Source organism: Carya illinoinensis, chromosome 12, assembly GCF_018687715.1.
Source record: "Carya illinoinensis cultivar Pawnee chromosome 12, C.illinoinensisPawnee_v1, whole genome shotgun sequence".
NCBI classification, from domain to species: Eukaryota; Viridiplantae; Streptophyta; class Magnoliopsida; order Fagales; family Juglandaceae; genus Carya; species Carya illinoinensis.
Window position 1 is genome coordinate 24,793,181 of NC_056763.1, and position 22,035 is coordinate 24,815,215.

At 35.0% G+C, this 22,035-nt stretch overlaps 2 protein-coding genes across 5 annotated transcripts; one reads left to right on the forward strand and one right to left on the reverse strand.

Annotated features, from left to right (window-relative positions):
• Positions 1–197: 197 nt before the first annotated feature.
• On the forward strand, positions 198–4,493 carry LOC122289864 (trihelix transcription factor GTL1-like). Of its 3 annotated transcripts, none has more exons than XM_043097218.1 (3): positions 198–1,153; positions 1,906–3,544; positions 3,662–3,826. In XM_043097218.1, the coding sequence occupies exons 1-3, from the start codon at positions 741–743 to the stop codon at positions 3,671–3,673; spliced, it is 2,064 nt and encodes a 687-aa protein (XP_042953152.1). In that variant the 5' UTR covers positions 198–740; the 3' UTR covers positions 3,674–3,826. The 3 variants fall into 3 exon arrangements, with proteins under 3 accessions (XP_042953152.1, XP_042953151.1, XP_042953153.1); XM_043097217.1 differs by having other exon boundaries at positions 201–1,153; positions 3,658–4,493; XM_043097219.1 differs by having other exon boundaries at positions 1,014–1,153; positions 1,910–3,544; positions 3,658–4,493.
• Positions 4,494–9,638: 5,145 nt separating this feature from the next.
• LOC122290132 (transmembrane protein 120 homolog) lies at positions 9,639–14,159 on the reverse strand. 2 transcript variants are annotated; one of them, XM_043097685.1, is made up of 10 exons: positions 13,502–14,159; positions 13,274–13,352; positions 13,053–13,147; positions 12,560–12,664; positions 12,401–12,480; positions 11,171–11,261; positions 10,991–11,098; positions 10,602–10,688; positions 10,250–10,318; positions 9,639–10,068 (listed from the first exon to the last, which is right to left on the reverse strand). In XM_043097685.1, exons 1-10 carry the CDS (start codon positions 13,742–13,744, stop codon positions 10,054–10,056), a joined length of 972 nt encoding a protein of 323 aa, XP_042953619.1. In that variant the 5' UTR covers positions 13,745–14,159; the 3' UTR covers positions 9,639–10,053. The 2 variants fall into 2 exon arrangements, with proteins under 2 accessions (XP_042953619.1, XP_042953618.1); XM_043097684.1 differs by having other exon boundaries at positions 9,639–10,126; positions 13,502–14,158.
• Positions 14,160–22,035: the final 7,876 nt, after the last annotated feature.

Below are 22,035 nucleotides of genomic sequence, written 5' to 3' on the forward strand. Positions count from 1 at the left end.
CTCCCCTTTTTTTTCCTAATGTCTCTGTTCTGTATTTCTTAGTGATTTGGAAGCAATACTAAATTGTTGGTAAATAATTTTGAAAATAATTATTTAGCTTCAAGTAAGAGCTGCAGACAACACAGCATTTCTTTTGTTTTATCATCTCTCTCTCTCTCTCTCTCTCTCTCTCTCTCTCTCTCTCTCTCTCTCTCTCTCTTAATCATCTTACTCCTCATAATAGTCATCTCCATTCATTTCTGTCTCTCTTCTCTCTCTTTCTACATTGACCTCTCTCCATAGACCACAGCCTATCTCTCTCTTCTCTCTTCTCTCTAGCTCACAATCTTTTTGTTTTGGTTCTGGTTTCAAAATTAGAGTAAATAAAACAAAGGGAATAAAAGATCAAATCTTGAAGGGAGGGCAGCACTAACTCATATAAATTCACTTTCTGGCTTCTTTTTTTATCTTTCCAGTTGGCTACTGTCCTCCCTCTTTTTTTTTTCCTCCACTTCTTAACATCCCGCAACCAAAACTTGTCTCTACGCTTGCTTCTTTCGTCTCTCTCTTTCTCGCAGAAGCCACTTCCCTCACTCACATGACGACTCACTGAACGCGGGAGGAAGGAAAAGGTGGGATAAATCAAGTGGAAGGAAGAAGATCCAGCACCGGATCATTTATTACAGCCAGATTTTTTAAGGGAAGAATTTGGTAGAATTGGAAACCAAGGCATCGATCCAGCTTTGGGAATTAAACTAGATATGCAACAAGGAGGAGATGGCGGAGGGGGGTCTAAATCTCAATACGGAGGGTCATCCGAGATGGGTACTACTCCTGCCCTAGATGCAACATCTGCTGCGACAACTACCGGCGGTCACCCGATGGACATGGACAGCGACCAAGCCCAGCTGCAGGTGGAGGCTGCCTCGCCCATCAGTTGCCGGCCTCCTGCCTCTGCGGCTGTGAATTTGGATGAGCTGATGGCTTTACAGGGTGGTGGTGGTGGTGTAGATGAGGATGCACTCGCTGCCGGTGCCGGAGAGGCAGGAAGTGTTGGAGGCGGAAATCGGTGGCCTCGTCAAGAGACTTTAGCACTTCTCAAGATTAGGTCGGAGATGGACGCAGCCTTCCGTGATGCATCACTCAAGGCCCCCCTATGGGAAGATGTATCTAGGTAATCATCATATACATACATATACATATATATGTAAAGATTATTCAACCCCAATATATCCATCCTTTCCCATCCATTTCCAGATAAAAGCGCACAAAAATATCTTTCAAGCAAAACCAGAAAAGTCCTTTTCTTTATCAAAACGCATTGTTATCGAGCCAAAGCTTCTTCTTTACTGGCGGTGGTAATTTCTGCGCAAGATAGATCCCCTCTCACACTCGCAATCTCATTCTCCACACACAAAAGTGCACTGGGCTTCTTTATCTCTTTCGCTCATGATTCACGAGCTGCCAAGCCATCTTTGTTTCTCTCTCCCTCTATTTCCTACTCTCTCTTCTGTTTAAGAACGTCTCAGATCCGCTGCATGTATTGCAGCCAATCGCCTTGGGCACAGGTGAAGAGGAAAAGAAAAAAAAATCACTTAGTTTATTGTATTCAATCGGTAATTGAAAGCCCCAAGAAGAATTCTTCACTTTCAGATTAAAAAAGAACAACGGATCGAAAATGAGACGGTACATGATCAGTAGCTGTAATTTTTTTTTTCCTTCCTGATCTCTCTTGGATCATAATATATGGAGTACTTTTTTTTGTTGCCTTTTGATAACCGGTTAGACCATATGCATCGAAAGGAGAGAAGTCAGTACTTCGAGTTTGCTTTTTTTATTTTCTTCTGGTAGCAGAAGATCAGATATAAGATTTTGTATACATGAGCTGAGTATTTTATACGCAAGTAAAATCTGGGTTGGTGGCAGGAAGCTGGGGGAGATGGGATACAAAAGGAGTGCCAAGAAATGCAAGGAAAAATTCGAGAACGTCGACAAGTATTACAAGCGAACAAAGGAAACCCGGGCTGGCCGTCAAGATGGGAAAAGCTACAAGTTTTTCAGCGAGCTTGAGGCTCTCCATGGCTCATTTTCCAGTAGCAACGTCGCCGGCAATAGCGGTTTGGTTTCTCTCGTAGTGCCGCCGGCGACAACTACCTTCATGACCACCATCCACCCTATGGCTGCTCCGGTTTCCACTGGTATTGGCATCGGCGGTATCTTCAGCAACCCTATGCCAATCACATCCATCAGAGTTAATCCCCAAGTCCCTCCGGGCTTCGGAATATTTCCTACCAATCCCAGTTCGGCAGCAGTTGCACCGGCTCCCGTTTCTGGATCTTTCGGAGCAGCAGCCCCGCCGATAGGCTTCGGCTTCTCATCAAATAGCCTGTCCTCTTCATTGGGATCCCATGAGGAGGATGATGACGAAGAGGAGAGCCTAGAAGCGGAGCCATTGAACTTAGGTAGCAGCCGCAAACGTAAACGTAAACGTCGGGGATCATCAAAGGCCGGCGGCAGCAGCGACACCCGTAGAATGATGGCGTTCTTCGAGAATCTAATGAAACAGGTCATGCACAAGCAAGAAGCCATGCAACAAAGATTTTTAGAGGTAATGGAGAAGAGAGAGCAAGACAGGATGATAAGAGAAGAAGCTTGGAATAGGCAAGAGATGGCGAGGCTGGCCCGCGAGCACGAGCTAATGGTTCAGAACCGGGCCATCTCTGCTTCCAGAGATGCTGCCTTAGTTGGTTTTCTACAGAAGATAACAGGCCACTCCATCCAACTACCTACACCTCTAAGCAATACTCCTGCTGCCCCACCACCTGCCTTTGTCCCCTCACCAATGCCGGCACCACCACCGCAACCACCTCCCTCACAACAAAAGCCACAACAGCAACAAGTTCTCCGACATTCTCATCGACATACACAAGTGGTAATGGCTATCCCAGAACAGCAGGTACCCCCGCAGGACATTAGTGGTGGAGGAGGGAGCTTTGAACCATCTTCCTCGAGATGGCCGAAGGCGGAGGTTCTTGCACTTATAAAGTTGAGGAGTGGGCTCGAATCAAGGTATCAAGAAGCAGGGCCCAAGGGACCACTTTGGGATGAAATATCGGCAGGAATGCAGCGGATGGGTTTCAAGAGAAGTGCCAAAAGATGCAAAGAAAAATGGGAGAACATCAATAAGTATTACAAGAAGGTAAAAGAAAGCAACAAAGAACGCCCCGAAGATGCCAAAACCTGTCCTTATTTTCACGAACTCGATGCGCTTTATCGGAAGAAGATTCAGGGCGGCTCTAGCAGTACTGGTGGCAGCGGCAACAACACGAGTTTCCTTTATCAGAACAGGCCGCCACAGCAGCAGCAGCAAGAGAACATCGAACTGGATCCAAGCGATTCTCCGGAAACTATTCCACCACGACAACCACGACCACCACATAGCCTTGCCAGTAGTACGGATTCAGAAAACAAAAATGGAGCTAGTACAGATGTACGGTCCCAGACAAGCAACATGGGATTGCCAGAAGGAATCTTTGGAGAAGGGATTGGAGGGCCACCCAAAAAGGTAAACTCAATCCCCATATATAAAGTACATTATTGCATTGCCATATGGATCTTTTCTGATCACTTACCACTTTATGTCATGGAAAAATGCTGATTGTCATTTGCAATTTGAAGCCAGAAGACATTGTGAAGGAGCTAATAATGGAACAGCAGGAACATCAAGGTCAGCAACAATTAATTGTAGATGACTTTGACAAAACCGAGGAAGATGATACCGACAATATTGATCAAGAGGAAGAAGAAGACGAGCTGGATGAAGAAGAGCACGAAGAATTGGAAGAGGATATGAAGATGGGTTATAAGATTGAATTTCAGAGAAAGAATGCCGCAGGGCCCCCTAATGGAGGAGGAAATGGGGCACCCTCCTTTTTGGCCGTGGTTCGATAGCCTAATTGGCATCCATGGCTACTGTACCATATATTTCTAGCTATTGGTTCAGAAGATCAAATCAAGAAGAAACCTAATCATGTCGGAGCAAGTTGAAAGCTTGATAATTTTAAATATTCTAACTTCTTCCTTTTGTCAGTAGCTTTGTTAACGGGGGAAACCTTGGATCGATGTCATTGATCGGTTGTGCAAGGTTTTTCCAATTTGTTGATTTGTTGGAGAATAAACCGTTTCAAAGGCAAACGGGAAAAATAATTAGCTTGCACCGCAACAGCATGCAGTACTGTCACGATCATCTTCTTCTTCGTCAATAAGGTCACTCGAGTATGGCGATCAGCAAGACAATGAGATGTTGATGTTTTGAAATGATCAGGCGCAGATGTTTCAGGTTATTTTATTTTATTGTTAAGCTCGGTTTTCTTTCTTCCTTGTTTGCTTAATTTGGACGAAGAGGAACTGGCTATCCTTGTTATTCAATTTGCCATAACGTACTTTCCAATTCCCTCTCCCGAAATATTTGTTGGAGTTATTTTAATTTTAAGTCGGTGTATACATTTTTTTTAGAATGAGTATCGTATCCAAATTTTATTGACAGCTTAGTGTTATATATAATCATAAAATTCAAACGCAAGCATCAAAATAAAATATAGAATAATTTAAACACTACACAATATACTAAAATAAGCATATAAATCAAAAGCAAAACAGAATACATTCCTTAATAATTCAACTAAATCTAAATAACCTGCATAATACTTTTTATTTATGTTGAATTACGTGTAAACCAGCTTGATCTAGTCGAATAGCTCTCAGAATGTCTTTCGGAAGGCTATTATTATTCCCAAAGATCACCTCTTGACCACTAAAACCCAATTTGGCTAATCTGTCTATGATATGATTCATTTCCCATTTCCCTAAAAGAATTATAGATCCTTACCACCATTGAGCGAGCCTCATTCCGGTACATCTTACTCTTCCAAGGGACTAACCCACCCTCTTCCCACCAATTAACTACAAATTTAGAATCAATTTCAATTTCGATGCTCAGATCTGAGCAATATTGTTTGAACTTATATTATAATATCGGACAAAAGCAAATATTATGTGCCCCGCATCTCTCAAGATTCCTGGATAGCTAAAGCTACTCCCATCAATGTTTAGTATAGATTATAAAGTACATTATCATACAATACATTCGCACGTACCACTTAAATAATAAGACTAAGTTTTTATACACACTGACTTATAAATATATATATAAAAAAAAAAACCCATCCAGCTTGGAAACAAATGGGTTTAAACCATTAGCTAGCTCCAATAAACAAATACCATGTAACTTGGAAACAGTTGACCCTTTTTATCATTTCACAATCGAAATTAATAGCTGAAAAATGTAGATAAATAAATTGTAATCCAATTGGATCCTCTATAATTTATTTTTTGGAAGGATGGTACCTCAATTTTATTAATAAGACTCACTTGTGGTGGAGAAAAATCGTAATTACAACTAGATACTTGGGGTTATAAATGAATAAGAAATCCAAACCCAGGCATCAAAAAACTAAAAAACAAAACATCATGAAACATCCTAATACAATGCCATAGAAAGTACAAGAAAGGAACCCAACACAAAAAAGAATACCCGCAAGAAAAAGCATGTGCAAAAAAGTATATCAGAATTATTAATACCAAAAGAACAACTTACCCGGCATGGCCTTAGGAAAGTCGCAAGTAAGGAAGACCCAACTTGTCCATACGAAGAAGGCCTCTTAAATTACTAGGCAACATATGTTCTTCAGCCCACTCCGAGTTTGGGCCCTCAACACCCCGCTTAGCAAGAAAATTAACCACAATATTACCTTCATGAAAAACATTATTCACAGTATACTCCATGCCATGAAAGTAATTATGTAAATCATCTCAGAAATCTTTCAAATACCAGATATTACATTCCCCCTCATAATCTAATTAACTAGAAGTTGAGAGTTAATCTTAATCTCAACCCGAAAGAAACCAAGATTATAACACCTTCGAACTCATTCCAATAAACTCATCATTTCTTGAAAATTGTTGGATCCCGGACTCAAGGACACAGAGTAAGCCACAAGCAACCTACCACAATCATCATGAATAACACCCCTGGCTCTAGATGGCCCAGAATTACCAAAACTACTACAATCCGTATTAAGTTTTACCCAACCCTAATGAGGCCGGGCTGAATCCATCTCACCACACAAACCTTCATAGGCTTAGGTAATAATAGCAGAATATCCAATCTATTTAAAATAGAAGTTGGATCCTCCATAATTATATGATATACATTGTGTATATATTTTAATTCGGGAAAGAAATAGACCCTAGCTAGCTAGTGTGTTAGATTTTCATCGAAGAAAAAATCTATTCATCATTTCATTTCTCACCATCTTCTCATTATCTCATATTGTGACATTAGATAATAGGTTTACAAATGAAGTATAACAAATAATTTTCAATCATTTAATACCACTTCATAAGATAATAAGTAGCCATTTTGCAAGCAAAAACATCATGACTATTTCTCGCCCCCATGTATGTTATTAATTCTCGAAAAAATTTACCACACGAGTATTAAAAGTAATTAATTAATGGAGTTGTTTCATTAATTCAGAACACACGATGAAGGCCATGACGGTACGATGACGTTACGTACATAGTTTGCCGATCTGAACCTCAAAGCTAATGGTTGAGGTTTAAGTACTTCCAACTTCAATATTGTTTCAGTTTTCATGTACATGAGTACTGCAAGCAGCGCTTAGCGTTCATAATTACTGCAAAATTAACAAAGAAATTAATATTAAATCTTTCAATTAATTATAAGATCAAAAATCAAAAACATAATCTATGAAGATCTATATATATAGATCATCCGTATCGGGTGGGATGCGATCTTAATTTGATCCTGAGAATACTAAAGCCAGCCAGCCGCAGTTAGGCCGAACCCTCCATTAAGGCTGAGTTTGGATGATAAATCATCTTTAACATATCTCATCGTTATAACTTTTATAAATTTTCATACAAAATATAATAAACAGTTTAAATTTTTTAAATCTTAAAATAATAATAATATTAAAAAAAATTTTACAATATTTTATTTAATTTTCATCTAAAACTATTTCACCCCATCTCACTATCTAAACCCCACCATACTTTCTTACATCAGTACAAAACGAAAATAACTCACCATTGCCAACCTACAGCAAGCTCGTACGTACTGGGTTTGGTTTCTTATCGATGATGATCTTTGCAAATACAACCTTTTTCAGTTGCATAATATATAATAATTATGATCCAACTCATTTCGAGCAGATAAGTATGCCCTACCATGTTCTTGTTTATTAATTTATGTATTTACGTAGTTTTTACAGTGCCTGCAGCTTTGGCCCGCCGAATTCGATCCCTTCAGTACAACTTCATGACCGGGCTCCTTTTAATTATTACTGCTTTTCTTTGATCTTTAACCGACTTTTCAGAACTCAATGATCTGCTCATTCTTTGCAATAATGTAATACATGCATCTGTGTGTGTATATATATATATATATATATATTTATGGGACATTCTTGGTTATATGAATGACGCGTTAGGCGCCGCTGCTGTAACATTGCATGCATAAAAGATCAACAATATTTGTTTATTGATAGGGCGCAGGCTGCAGCACATGGGAGAAAGAGAAGATGGCGTTGGAGTTATCTGCAGCATTTCAAATTTTCAATACGAGATGGCCCTATACATGAGTAGTACTTTTTTTCTTAACTCTCTCTCTCTCTCTCTCTCTCTCTCTCTCTCTCTCTCTCTCTCTATATATATATATATATATATGTTTTCATAAAGGGAAGTTTTGGGCCGAGCATTTCGAGTGAGGATAGGTCATGAACTTTGATTTTATACTTTATTTTATTAATTAAATATTCTATTGTGTTGGCTTAACCGTTTAAGAAGGTTTAAAGAATGGAGGGCCATGCATGCAGTCTTGATCATGAGATAGGAATGTTTGAACATGTCATCTCATATCAGCGTATCCCATTCAACATTCTCAAACATACACTTTATAATTTCAAACGTACCATTATTTTCTCCTTCACCTAGCTCATGTTTAGCCTTGTCGACGCTTTAATTTAGAAGCCAAAATCCACGTTATATTCATGAATTTCATGCCTTCACAGACGTACGTATTTTCATCTCCCTTCCTTTCAAAACAACGAACGGCTGCTTATTTGCCATTCTGGAGTATTTCTCTAATGACTTTAATCATATTTATTGCAGGCTTGACTTTAATCCATAGTAACACATAATTCAGAGAGAGTCAAATAACAATGATCTGAAACACAATTTTTGCACTGTTCCACAAGCCCAACAAATGACGCAAACAGTCAATGAAAGGGGAAAAGAAGGTCTGGCCTATATTGATAAATGAGAAAATGATGCTAGCCCATTTCTTAGACGTTGACCCAACGTTCCAAGCCATGGAGATTTGTAATTTGTAAGTTTTACCTGCTAAAAAGAGAGGGCTGTGTAGGCAACTCCATGTTTTCCACTTGGATCCTCTAAAATTCGTACCAAAACTCTAAGGTTGAGAACGAAAGAAAAAACAAATGCATAAAATGTGTTTAAAAAAACATTTAAAGGCTTATTTAGTTATACAAAATATCTCATTTAATCTTATCTCATCTCATTTAATTATTAAATTTTTTTTCAAATTCACACGTAAAATATAATAAATAATTCAACTTTTTTAAATCTTAAAATAATAATATCAAAAAGTTATATTATAATAATATTTTATTTAAATTTTATCTCATATGTATAACCAAACCAGATCTTAATGCTACAGAAAAATTTAACCTAATAGTTATAAATATTTTAACCCTAATATATCTATCTCTCTCTATTCGGATAAAGACTTGAGAGAATTTGAATTAATTCTGTTTTACACAGTCAATTTTTTCCAAATAAATCCCTCTTTATTGACGCAAGCCAGCATTCAAAACATAGATAGAAGTAATTATCAAAAAAAAAAAAAAAAAACATAAACAGAAGTATGGACAATTACACAAGATGTTCCCTGTCTGGAGAACCAATAGCCAACACTAGGTTCACATCTCAAAACGGTAACAGACAGCTTAAGACCTTTTGGATTAAAAAACGCTCAATCCATTTTATCTCATCTCATCACTACAATTTTTCTAAATTCTTATACAAAATATAATAAACAATTCAATTTTTTTAAATCTTAAAATAATAATAATATTAAAAAATAATATTCTAATAATATTTTATCTAACTTTTAACTTTTATTTAAGATTATCCCATCTCACCGTCAAAACATTGAAATGAAAGAACAAAAAATTCTCACATAAAAGCATTTGGATTGAGAAACATTCTCAACCCATCTCATCTCATCAATATAACTTTTTTAAATCTCACAAAATACAATAAACAATTCAACTTTTTCAAATTCCAAACAATACTAATATTAAAAAATAATATTCTAACAATATTTTATTCAACTTTCGTCTCAAACTATCTCTTCTCATCTCAACTATCCAAACAAATGTTCCGACCTCTTCTTGAGTATCTGCAAACCATTGTCTCATATCACGAAGGCACTCACTAAAGGTTTGTTCACCTGTAACTTCTACACGATTCATAAAAAAATGCCAACACCACCATGGGAGGAACGAAGTACAATCTCATTTCACATGAAGGCTCTTTACCTTGACTCCATGTTTATGCAAAAGAGAAGAAAATATAATTACACAGGTGCAGTCGAGCAGATAATATGGGCTAAGTACTACACAAAATTATTAGGACTTGCATTACAGTTAACGCTTGTGTCAAAGTTAAATACATTCATTCTCAGACCCCCTTTGGAAAGGTGAGTGGGGGAAGTCAAAAATGAAAATTTATGAAGAAACTTCTGCTGCCTTGGCTTCAAGAAAACATGTTGAGACCGAGAGAAAAAAATCCCAAAAGTGGAATTTAGTAAAAGGCTTTAGGAAGACCATATCTGATAGTTAGGGATAAGCTATTGCAGATCCTGCTTGCTCTTACTTCTTTTCATCTTTGCCTTAAACCTCGACTTGGCTAGGAGTGTCTGTACTGTATTTGCAAAGTTCACAATAGCCATTATGACGAAAAGGATCCCACAAAAAAATACCTGCAACAACTTTCTATCACTAAATATTGTTTCGGCATATGTACTAATGCAGTTTTCTCCTGTTCATTTTTATTTCATTTGGTTAAGCTGAAAAAACAGAGGAAGATCCTCGACAGAAATTACCTGCCACTCAGAAACGACCCCGAGATATGCAGTCTGGAGCAACAGCAGTCCCACGTACGCCTCAAAACCCTACTTAAAATACATTAACACAACTTAAAATGAAATCAAACAAAAAGACTATGACTAAACTCAGGTTCGTATGTTTACTTAAAACATTTTACATAACAAAGATGAAACTTGCTTTACGATGATACAATAAAGCAGAAAACCATATTTTCCTGACATATTTTCGAGCAGAACATACAAATAAGTGGGTGCAATAGGTTATACTCATCTTAAATGATTAATACCAGTAATGTTCTTCAGAAAATTTTCAACTAGCTAGTACTAACCAACATTTTGAGCAAATCACCTGTAAAATAAAAAGTATGGGACACAACAGCCACAGTTGGCCATCCACACCGGCCGTTTCTCCCCAGACAACATCCATCCTCTTAGCCTGAAAACAAAATTAAAATACACATGTGAACCATATGCTCACAAATATGTTAGAAAGGCATTCCTGCCATGCCTACATCACCCTAACAAAGGAGATCTGCAATGAAAATAACATGGAAGATGCCCCCCCACCCCTATAGAAGGAAGAGCTGCCTGGTAATGACTGGCCAAAGAAAGGAAGGCCCCACAGAGAGAGAGGGGGGGGGGGGGGGGGGGGGGGGGGGGGCGCAATGATAAAGGTAAAACGTAGAATGACTAAGACTGGAGAATTTGTTAGATGCAGAGATAAATTTGTAATGGCACCTTTCCCAATGCAATCCGGGTATAGAGTCTCTGGCGCTGATATCTATTTTGTAAAAGCATCGCAACTCCTTGCATCATAGCCCATTGTAAGAAAAGTTGAACCCCTCTCTGCGCAAAATTTAATTGACAATTATAATCAGAACAAATGTTGTAGTTTGCACATAAGCAAACAAAAATAACCTGCTTTTGTGCACAATTTGGCTGTCCTTTAACCTCCCATGTAAGACTAACAAGGGCCATTATCATAGCACAGTAGTGATGGTATATCCACCTGTAGAAACCAACAGTATGTTTGTAAATATTCTATGGGCTGTACCAACCCAGCCAAAACAAAAAGTGGCTGATAAACTAGAACTATATGCATTCGATATTTTGAGGCAGGACAAAGCTATTTATGAAGATACACAAAATGAACTGTAAAAGCTCCTTGTATTTGCAACACTAAGAAAAATACTAGTCAGGGGGAAATCAGCAAGACATCAACTTAAAAAGATCACAGCAAGAGGAAACTTCAGCCTGCGTATTTAACAATCTCAAAAGTAAAACTCTGTTGAGTAACCAACACAAAACCATAAAACAAGTGCGGTTACCAAGCAATCTCAGAAACAATTATGCAAAGGTAAACCTGGTAGCCTCACACAAAGCTTCATCCATCTTAAACGGTGAAAATACACAAAACAAAGTGAAGTTAATTCCAAAACTTCACCATTTAACCACTTTGATTCAATTCTCCCAACATCATCACAAGATGGCATCCAACAGCTAACATTTAATCATGTGTCTCCAACATGGGAGGTGCGCCCAATCAATTTAATAAACTACATCTCAACATAAAAGATGGCTAAAGCAGATTACATGTCAAATTCATAAACTATAAGTACTGTTTGGCCACAAAAAATTTTCATCTCAAATACAAAATTCTCATCTCATCATTACAACTTTCTCAAATCTCCATACAAAATATAATAAACAATTTAACTTTTTTCTTACTTTTTCAAATCCCAAAATAATAATAATATTAAAATATACTATTTTAATATTTAATCTTAAAACTCAAAATCTCATCTAAGAAATCTCAGTGGCCAAGCAGAACCTAAATCTCTGCGATGGGAAACTACCACATTATGCTTGACATGTCTGTCTTATTTTTTTCACTTGGGCTTGCTCTCATAAGATGCAATCATCACAAAAAATTCATCACATATAGTCAATATTACATCACACTCAAATTCAGTGCATCTTGGAATTTAGAAGCATTCACTTTCACATATAGTTAGATGGTCAATTCATTGTTCTACTCAAGAACATAGAAGAACAATAAACATGTTACAACAGCCAATGGATATGACAAAAAGCATGCCCAATTTAAAGAAAGTTTCAATGCTGGGAGAATTATATGCAAATGCTTACCATGGGTGAATATCACTTCCATTCTCTCTCAAAATGTTTTCTCGCAATGCCAAACCAGTGTAGAGGAACAAAAGCCAAGCCTGACAAAGTGTATGTTCCATATTACATCACAGACGAATCTTCAAAATCAGAAGTGGGGAAATGTTAAGTAGGAGATACCTGATACAGCTGAACAGGAAATGCTGGCAAGCATCCATCCCAAATCCAAGATCTTAGGATAAGCAGTATCGATGGAAAAAGAAGAAAAAGGAGGGCGGTTCTATCCTGGTCCAAAGAGATAGAAAGAGATAATTATGTGAGCGAAATTCTTCAAGAAGCACACCACAGTTCAGTTTCCATTTGTTTTAGTTCGACCTATATGGAAAATGCAGAAGGAAGATGATAGAAAAAGCTTAACATTACTCCAAGCAGAAGCAGAAGCTTTACCTGTATTGAAGGTGGACTCTGATTCTGCTAGAATATATCAATCAAGTTTTAATGGATGAAAAGAAAATCAAGTTTTATATCTTGTTTGATATCTAAATCATATTAGGAAGGAAGAGAGTTTATTATGCAAAGATAATCTGAAAATAAAAAAGCACAGGAGATGCATTTGGAAGGAAAAGAAGCTTAGTCTTTGGTAAGAGAATCGAGAGATAAATAGAAACAATACTCTGTAGCTGTTGTACTCCTCTTTAACCTTCAGCTGGACGTCTTTCCGCGAGGCACGCACATTAATTGGACCCAGAAACATCCTCAGAAACCCGCCTGCCCCCGTATCATATCAACACAATAAATCATCAATTCGTGATAGAAATTAACAGGCTTTATTAGAATTCATGGGACTACCAATATCTAAAATTGGAGAAAAGGAGAATAAAATGGGAAAAGCACCCTGATTTTTGCCACGAAGATATGTAGCGGCATCTCCGTCAACCATAATACATCTTGCTCTCTCTAATTCTTCTTGGAGCTGATCATAAAAGGAAATAAAAGAATAAAATTTCATCCTGATCAAAGATTAAAGAACAAAAATCGTGAAATTGGACTCCAATCCAAGTCGAATCCTTTCCAATTGAACAACGAGACACGCAGAGGCGTAAGGGAGATTGACAGAATTGCCTTGTTAACTAATTTAGGATCGAGAAGGTGATAGGAGAGCAGAGAACGGAGCAAAGACTGGAGGCGGCGGATGGAGGAGTCGAGGGAAAGTGCGCGGTGACGGAGAGACAGCTCATCGGAGGAGGCCTTGGAGATGGAAGATGCAACCGAATCCTGCAGCTCCTTCGCCTGCTCCACCACTCTCCTTACTTCTTCCTCCACATTCTTCGCAGACTCCTCCAACGCAGCCTTCGAATCCGCCATCCCTTTCTCTTTTCCCACCCCGACCCAATTATTTTCTCTTCGTTTTCTTATCACCCAAGCACTTCCTTTCTCGAGTCGTGCTTTCGTTTTCTTCTCGGTAACATCACCTCAACAACCTCAAACCATAGGAATGCAGAGGAGAATCAGAATTCATTACCAAACACCACCCCCTTAGCCTTGATGGAGTTAATTCCTATTTATGTAATTCTGCTTTGCACCTACGGTTCGTTTACAGGCTACCTCCCTCTGCCTAACTCTCACTATCATACCTAAATAAAATCGAAAATTAGGTTTGAACATCGATCTCTTCTTGAGGTAATGGGCAATTAAACATTAGCAACAACCAACTCGTTCGGATCTAATTACAGCACTCTCATTCAAATGCAAATGGAAAAAGGCATGACCTTTAGTTACAGTAAGTCAGTATTCTGGTCAAATTAATAATTATTGTACCATTGCAAAGAGGAATAAAAAATAAAAAGTATATTTGCTTCCTGTTACGAAATTAAAAGAAAAATAATATTATAAAAGAAAGAGTTGTTATTTAATATAAAATTTTATCATATATAAATGAATAATATCCATACATATAGGAGTATAAAGGAGTATATATAGTTTAAGTTTTAATTGATAGCTAAAGATAGGTCTTAATTGATGACTCAATAATTTTAATTAAATGTTAAATATTAGTCTTAATTGATGGCTAAATGATGGTCATACAAATAAGTTTATAACACTCTCCCTTTGGATGATCATACATAAAGAATATATCTCGTTAAAATCTTGCCAAGAAAAAATTCAGTATGAAAAACTAATGGCAAAGGAAAAAAAGTATAACAGTCATGTATATCGTCAAGTACTTTAAAATTGTCTCATTAAAACCTTATAAAGGAAAACCTAGTAGGATAAAACTTTAGCGAAGGAAAAAGAGTACAATCAGCATAAGTCTTCAAAATATTATTCTCCCTGAAAAGTGCATGATAATGGATCTTTAAGTCTCCGTATTCCAATGTTCTGCACAATCTTCTTAAATGTTAGTAATACTTTAGTGACTACCAGATTATTACTTGACTGTATCTACTTGATCTTAATTTCACACTTCTTCTCATGAATTGCAATGATCTTTCTGTGTGGATCTGAAAGATAACATGCATCCTCATATCCAACTAATTGTGAACTTGATCCATGTTGATAAAATAATCACATATCAATCGTACCTCGTATATAACGAATGACATGTTTAATACCATTTCAATATCTTCGAATTTGTGCAAAATTATATCTTGTAAGTAAATTAACTGAAAATGCAATATTAGATCGAGTGCAATTTACAAGATATATAAGGGCTTCAATTGCACTGAGATAAGGTACTTCAAGATCAAGAATTTATTCATTGTCTTCACAAGAACGAAATGAATCTTTTTGCTCATCAAATAATCGAGCAACCATTAGAGTACTTAGGGGATGAGTTTTGTTCATATAAAAGTGGTTCAAGACTTTATAGTGAAAGGTCTTTACGTTGATGCATCTCAATATTGTGTAACAACTTTTTAAATGATGCAATTGATAATGTTTTGGTAAACAAATTCACCATATTGATTCAAGATCGTTTTAACATTAAATTCACTACGCTTCTGGAGTTGTACTCTTTTGTAGTTCTTGTAAATAACATAGTTAATGGAGAAGTCATCAAAATTAAGCCGCTAAACTTCATATTCAACAAAAACGGTGGCCACCCTTTTAGATCAGACAAGCACTGCAAAATTTTATAGCTTTTCTGGAGTTGTTAAGCGCCGCAGGGCTATGATGCTACATCTCTTATCCCTTGTAGATATATGCTTCACGAGAAACGTTGTGAAGCAATAGAGATGCTTTGTCCTTCATTTTACTCACCTAAAAATGTTACTCTTATGATAGGAGCTGAGATTCATTTTTCTAGAATGAGTTATTCTGATGTCGTTTCAAAATCAAGATTTCTTAGTGCTCAATATTCTGCCTCTGTTATGACCATGTCTCGGAGATTATTAGTTAAATTGAATTAGGTCAACCAACTCAATAATCAAATATCTTAATTGCGTTAGAAGCTTTATGCGAAGAGCCGTAAGAACAAGAAAATGAAGGAGGAGAATAAGGCGCTAAAACAGTACGTCCGTGATCTTCAGGATCAACAACAACGGATATTTGAAGAAGTCTAAATACTTAGAGAATAAGGACAAGCTGCATTTAATATCGCTGTGGATATCTGAAAAAGTCTAACTTCAAATAGAGTATGGGTAAGCTTTTTTTAATTTCACGGCCTAATAAATAACTGTAGGATATCTATGTTTAGCGTATTCTCTATCAATATATATAATTTTGTCCTGCTTTCATAATTTTCTCTATAAAATAAATATTCAGCTCATCTTCATTCGTTTCTCATTTTCTTCACTTTTCTGTAATTAATCTGCATTCTTAATCTGCAATCTCTTTCTGCATTCTTACTCTACAATGACCCAGCAATCTTCTTGTGACCAATATATGAGGTATTCTACACCCCATTCACCAGTTGTTTCTGCTTTTACCGTATGTGCTATAATACAATACAATAATGATCTGACTAATAAGTCAGATGATGATGCTATTTATGAGCTTGTGAGTCTCGGTACCTGATACTCATAAACCATTATCGCATTTTCTCAGCGGCTACAGTCTAAAATTTGTGAGGTTGACAAACTCAACGAGAAATTTTCTATCTTTTAGCGATTTCTTCTGGAATCTAATATGAAGATATGAGCAATAAAACAAGAGAATAGGAATTTAAAATCCTTACTTGTCTCTTCTTTTCGATTGCCTACTCCTTTAGAAATGGATGTCATGCAAATTTTTGAAGAGTAAGATTGTTTAAAAAATGAGACAAATAGCCTCAAATTTATGTAATTTTGTTTCAAGATAATAAAATAATATTTCACAAATATTCATATTGTGTTTCTGTCTTCTATTAGATGTTCTGTATGCTCAATTTTATTTTTCCTTTATACAAATACCCATTTATATTCAACAAGTATCACATCTTAGGTGTTTGGACTACAAGTCTATATGTATCACATTTTACTAGTTATATCAATTCTATAGGAGTTGTTTCTTTATATTTTGGCCAATATTTTTACGTCGGTATTCTTCGACGGTTCTTGACTCACTTTCTTCATTATTTCTGATAATGTCAAGTGTCATCTTATATAAAAATACGTTGTCGACAACAGTTTTATTTATATCCAGAATTTCTTCAATACTTATGAAATGTATCGAGATATCGTTATTTTCAGGTACCTGTCCCTATTCAAAGGAAGACATTTCATGAAAAATATTTTCAGGAGGTACTGTTCAGGAAGATTATACTCTTCAGGAGTTTTATTATGAGATAATTTTGTACAGAAAGTTTGGATAGATCTTATTACTTGTTTTGTGGGTATGGTATTTTCAGGAGCACCAATTTATTTTCTTTGTACTTTTCTCTTTTGAGATGTTTTATCTTTTGTATTAATAGGTCTCCCACTCTTTTAGACATGTCTTATGTTCATTAGACTGCTAAATTTCTTAATTGTCCTACGAGGACTTCAATTCTCGCTGGAATTTTAGCAGTTAGAATATGAGACATTTTTATCTTATTACATCCATAAATTAATTATCATCTGAATTTCTAGTTTACCTATGATAATCAAGATAACGTCGAATTATTTCATTTTATTTACTTCTAACAAATTTTTCTTTCCGTTCATGGTGGTAAGACTTAATAGTAAAAGAATCTTCTGGTTATTTTATAAACGTCCATATGAAAATTATTCGACTTATTGTAATTGATTTCAGATGATTAAGATAATTATAAAAAATATACAAATATTTTTAATTATATCACTTTTAATGCATCATAATATTTGATTCAATAGTTGTATAATATCATCTCGAAGAGAAAGTTGATAGTTTTTTCAATACGATCTTATGGTCTGAAATCATAAAAGTATTATAAAGGTATTCATTACCACGTTCAAGCTCTTAGTATTTTTGAAAAAATGCACAATTTGCTTCTGGGAATGATATAAATCCAATACCATTCACTTAAGAGAATGATGTGAAACTAGTAAGACATGATTTATGATTTATTAATAAAAACTCATTATTTTACTCAGCCACTAAACGACAAGATATAACTTTAGAATATCTTGTAAACTTTCGTACTCGATATTGCTACTTCAGGAGCACATTCGAGACACTCATTTTAAACAGATATTCTTTAGTGGCTTTTTTCTACACAATTTCAGTTATACAACTTCAAGTGCATTAATCATAATGAGCTTTTGATACACGTATCACTCCTTTAAACTATCTCACAGAATCAATAGATATTTTATTATGAGATACTCAATAAAATTATTGGTTTAGGATAATCTTTCAATGATGCTCTATTTCTATTCCAAGATGAATCTTATCATCAATAATTCAAAACAAGTATAAAAAAATAAATAGAACTTGTATATAAACTATGTAAATAAAAATTGACCACAGATAAAACTGAAATGTAAACTATGTGAATAAACGTAAAATTTTATCAGGTAATAATAAGGAATATAATATTTAATACTCATATTAGGAATTGCAAATAATATATTAAAAAACTTACTTGAAGGAGAAGACCATTAACTTCAGAATCAACAGAACCTCGTGCTGATAACGTGTTATGAAACTAAAAGAGAAATGATATTGCAAAAGAGAGAATATTGCAAGAAAAAGAGTTGTTATTCAATGTAAAACTTGATCATATGCAAGTAAATGATATCCATATATATAGGAGTACAAAGGAATAAATATAGCTTAAGTCTTAATTGATAGCTAAAGATAGGCCTTAATTGATAGCTCAATGGTCTTAATTAATAGCTAAATATTGATCTTAATTGATAGTTAAATGATGATCATATAAATAAGTTTTTTCCTTATTTCTTACCATGATTTAATTGCAGCAATTTGTTGAGAACTATAATATTATTATTAATTAACAATTTTATGATAATTTTAAAATTTTAAAAAATAAATTAATATGATTTTATTATTATATAAAAAATATATGAATAATCTAGCGTGGATATTAAACGTAAATGAAACAAATAAAGACAAATTTACGTCATATTAACTAAAAATCGAGTTTGAATTTCGCTCTTCCAACCAGAGTGCCCTGAGAACTTTTACAGAATATAGAGTAGTAGAGAAATATAAATATAAAATAAATTCTATAATATTTGTTGTATACTTAAATGTTGTCTATATATTCACACGAAAATTCTATTTAATTGGATACAGTGGTAACTAAATCTCTTTAACACGGTAGTGTCTTTGACTCTTTTGATTATTCGAATCTATTGGATTAAACCCTCATTGCTTTTAGCCTCGTATTTTTTTTTTTTTAAAGAAATAATATAGACAGTCTTAAAATGTATAAAACTTATACATTCTTTTTAAATAAAATAGATAAATATGAGATTTAAATAAAAAAATCATTTTTAATAAAAAGAATTTATCTAGTATTACTTGGACGTCTTTTTTTTTCCCTTTCCCATTACTTTTGTCTCACCATAGAAGGTGTCGTACGTGTAGTCTATGGAGAAAGGAAGATGGAGTGTCCCTTCGTCGTTGACACTGATGAACACCATGGAGCACTCCTTCAGGCGTCCAATGCAATGGATTATTGTGTTACATGATTACATCCTTTGTTGTAGTCTGTAGAGCACAGCTCTTGTAGCTGCCCTTAGGTAGGGCGGAATCAGTCAGGATTGGAGCTTTTTCACATCCAAAATATTATAAATAATTTATTATGATATGTTATATATTTGTAATTTATAATAAAAATATTTTTATAATTTAACATATTATATCAAACTATATCAAGTTATGAATTTATTTTTATAAATTTTTTTAATAAATAAGGCTTGATTTGGTTTGGGAGATGAGATGTTCATATAATCATTACAGTTTTTCTAAACTTTTACACAAAATATACTAAATATTTCAATTTTTTTAAATATTAAAACAAAAATTATATTAAAAAATTATGTTATAATATTATTTTATTCAACTATTAATTTTCATCGCATTTCATTTGTGAACCAAACGGGGTTTAAAGCATTTCTATTGTACAATTGCGCAAAACCCATCCTTTTGCATGATCCACCTCGTCCAAGTTCACAAGTAAGGCTATAATCAAGTCAAGCCAACACAGTCTTTGACTTGACAAACTCGGATCAACTCAAAAAATTTAAACTTAAGCACGAGATTTTTATTTAACCTTTGTTTGAGTTTAAGTTGAGATTAGCTCGACTCAGTATGCTAAACTCTCAATTTGAGCTTGTCCAAAAAGAGAGCTAGAGTCAAGCCGAGCTCGGTTTGAGTTTCTTTTTTTTTTTTTTAATAGAGATGTAATAGTTAATAAATTAGATAAATAAAAAATCTAATATTAAATTTGTACAATTACCAAGTAGAACCTCTATTGAATTATAAGATTTTAAAAATTTATAAATAATGAATATCTAGCTATTTAATATTTTTCTATAATAACAATTTATTATATGCCTACATATATTAATGATACATACACATAATATAATAGCATATATCTATTTTATATATGGATTCATATACTAATATATGAAATGATTAAATCTTATCGATTAATTATTGTAAAAATTATAAAATATAACTATGAAGCATATTCAATATATATGCATATGTAATTAGGTTACATATTATATATTTAATTATAAAAATGATATATTTATATTATTAGTTAATATATATGTATAAATTTATAGGTGTATGTATATAATCATCAATACATGAATAAACTTTAAAATACACATATTAGAGAGAGAGAGAGAGAGAGAGAGAGAGAGAGGAGAGAAAAAAATTAACAAAAATAATATTTGTAGAGTGAATAGTACATTTATAAAAATATATTAATACTGTTCATAACTATAAAAATATTTACATATATATAATTTAATATAATCAATTTAATGATTTAGTTATGTTAATATATGTTTGCATTTACATATAGATAAACCAAAGCCAATGCTTTTAACGATGGGATGGTTCATTTACATGGGAGTGGATCGTGAAATACTTTGAAAAAGTGTGTGAAAAATAAAACCATCTAAAATATACTCGTTACCTACCCTCTGACAGTAATTACGTGCAGATGCAGTATCTGTTTATTTACTTCATTGCCGTGTCAGGCTGAAATATAACGTACAGCCATAGAAATTGGTGGGGGTAGTTGTTTCCTTCGGACAGTGGTTAGTTGACGTGCACTTCTTCCATTTGGCAAGAAGAATGAGAGAGAGAGAGGGAGAGATTTTTGAGTTTGCTTGATTAATGTCTCCGTATCACACAACACTGCATCAGTGAGAAAATCTTCCCGCAGTCGTATCCTTTATCCTCTCAAAAATGGCATCCAATGAGAATGTGCCACATAAACACTCTATTTTTCAACCTTGTGGCTGCATTGTAGAGAAATTTTTCATTTTCCATCTCTCTCAGGCCCCCCCCCTCTCTCGGGAACTACTCTCTCCCTCGAGCTCAAGCCCCATCCACTCCATCCAAACACGAAAAATGCAACAAAGTGAGTCATCTTCACTCCTTTGATGATTCTGGAAAATCAAGAAGTTATCTTCAAAGCTGCTTCTGAGTTTCTACCCATGATCATTGAGGTTTTTTTTTTTTTTTTCCAATTTTAATTGCAGTAAAATTCAAACCAAATATCGGAAAGATGCATGTACAATGGACTAACAATAAACTTTCTTACATTTTTACTTTCAGGTGTACAAAGCTTGATAAACGAAATCAGTTCTATCCCAGGAGCAAAGGTGGAAAACTGGTTGTTCCTCCATATTCTTTCTAATGTAAATTTACAGTAGTCTACCAAAAAGTTTTTGGGTGGAGCTGCGATTACCAGTTTAAAAAATCTTCCCCAAATTTATTTCAAATTTTAGTGTGAAAATTTTTGGATAGATCTATGATTTTTGTATTTATAAAATACAGTGCGATTTTTGTAAGATCTAGATAAACATTGAACGGGTGGGCTCGATGGATGGGAGGGAGGGAGTGGGTTCCTGAGTGAGAGAGAGAGAGAGAGAGAGAGAGAGAGAGGGAGGAAGGGATTGAGGGAGGGGTGATGGGGCGCTGGACGGGCTGCGACGGACTGGGAACGTGCGACGGAGCGCAAGGGATAATACCGAAGTGAATTTGTTCTCTATTTTTCTAATGTATTG

What these genes read in the sequence shown, in the direction of transcription:
- LOC122289864 (XM_043097217.1), top strand. Translation starts at nt 741, where the DNA reads ATGCAACAAGGAGGAGATGGCGGAGGGGGGTCTAAATCTCAATACGGA. An exon ending in CTATGGGAAGATGTATCTAG is followed by an intron (nt 1,154 to 1,905) that starts GTAATCATCATA and finishes GGTTGGTGGCAG; the next exon opens with GAAGCTGGGGGAGATGGGAT. An exon ending in TTGGAGGGCCACCCAAAAAG is followed by an intron (nt 3,545 to 3,657) that starts GTAAACTCAATC and finishes TGCAATTTGAAG; the next exon opens with CCAGAAGACATTGTGAAGGA.
- LOC122290132 (XM_043097684.1), bottom strand. Translation starts at nt 13,744, where the DNA reads ATGGCGGATTCGAAGGCTGCGTTGGAGGAGTCTGCGAAGAATGTGGAG. An exon ending in ATCCTAAATTAGTTAACAAG is followed by an intron (nt 13,353 to 13,501) that starts GCAATTCTGTCA and finishes TTTTATGATCAG; the next exon opens with CTCCAAGAAGAATTAGAGAG. An exon ending in GGGTCGTTTCTGAGTGGCAG is followed by an intron (nt 10,127 to 10,249) that starts GTAATTTCTGTC and finishes AAGTTGTTGCAG; the next exon opens with GTATTTTTTTGTGGGATCCT.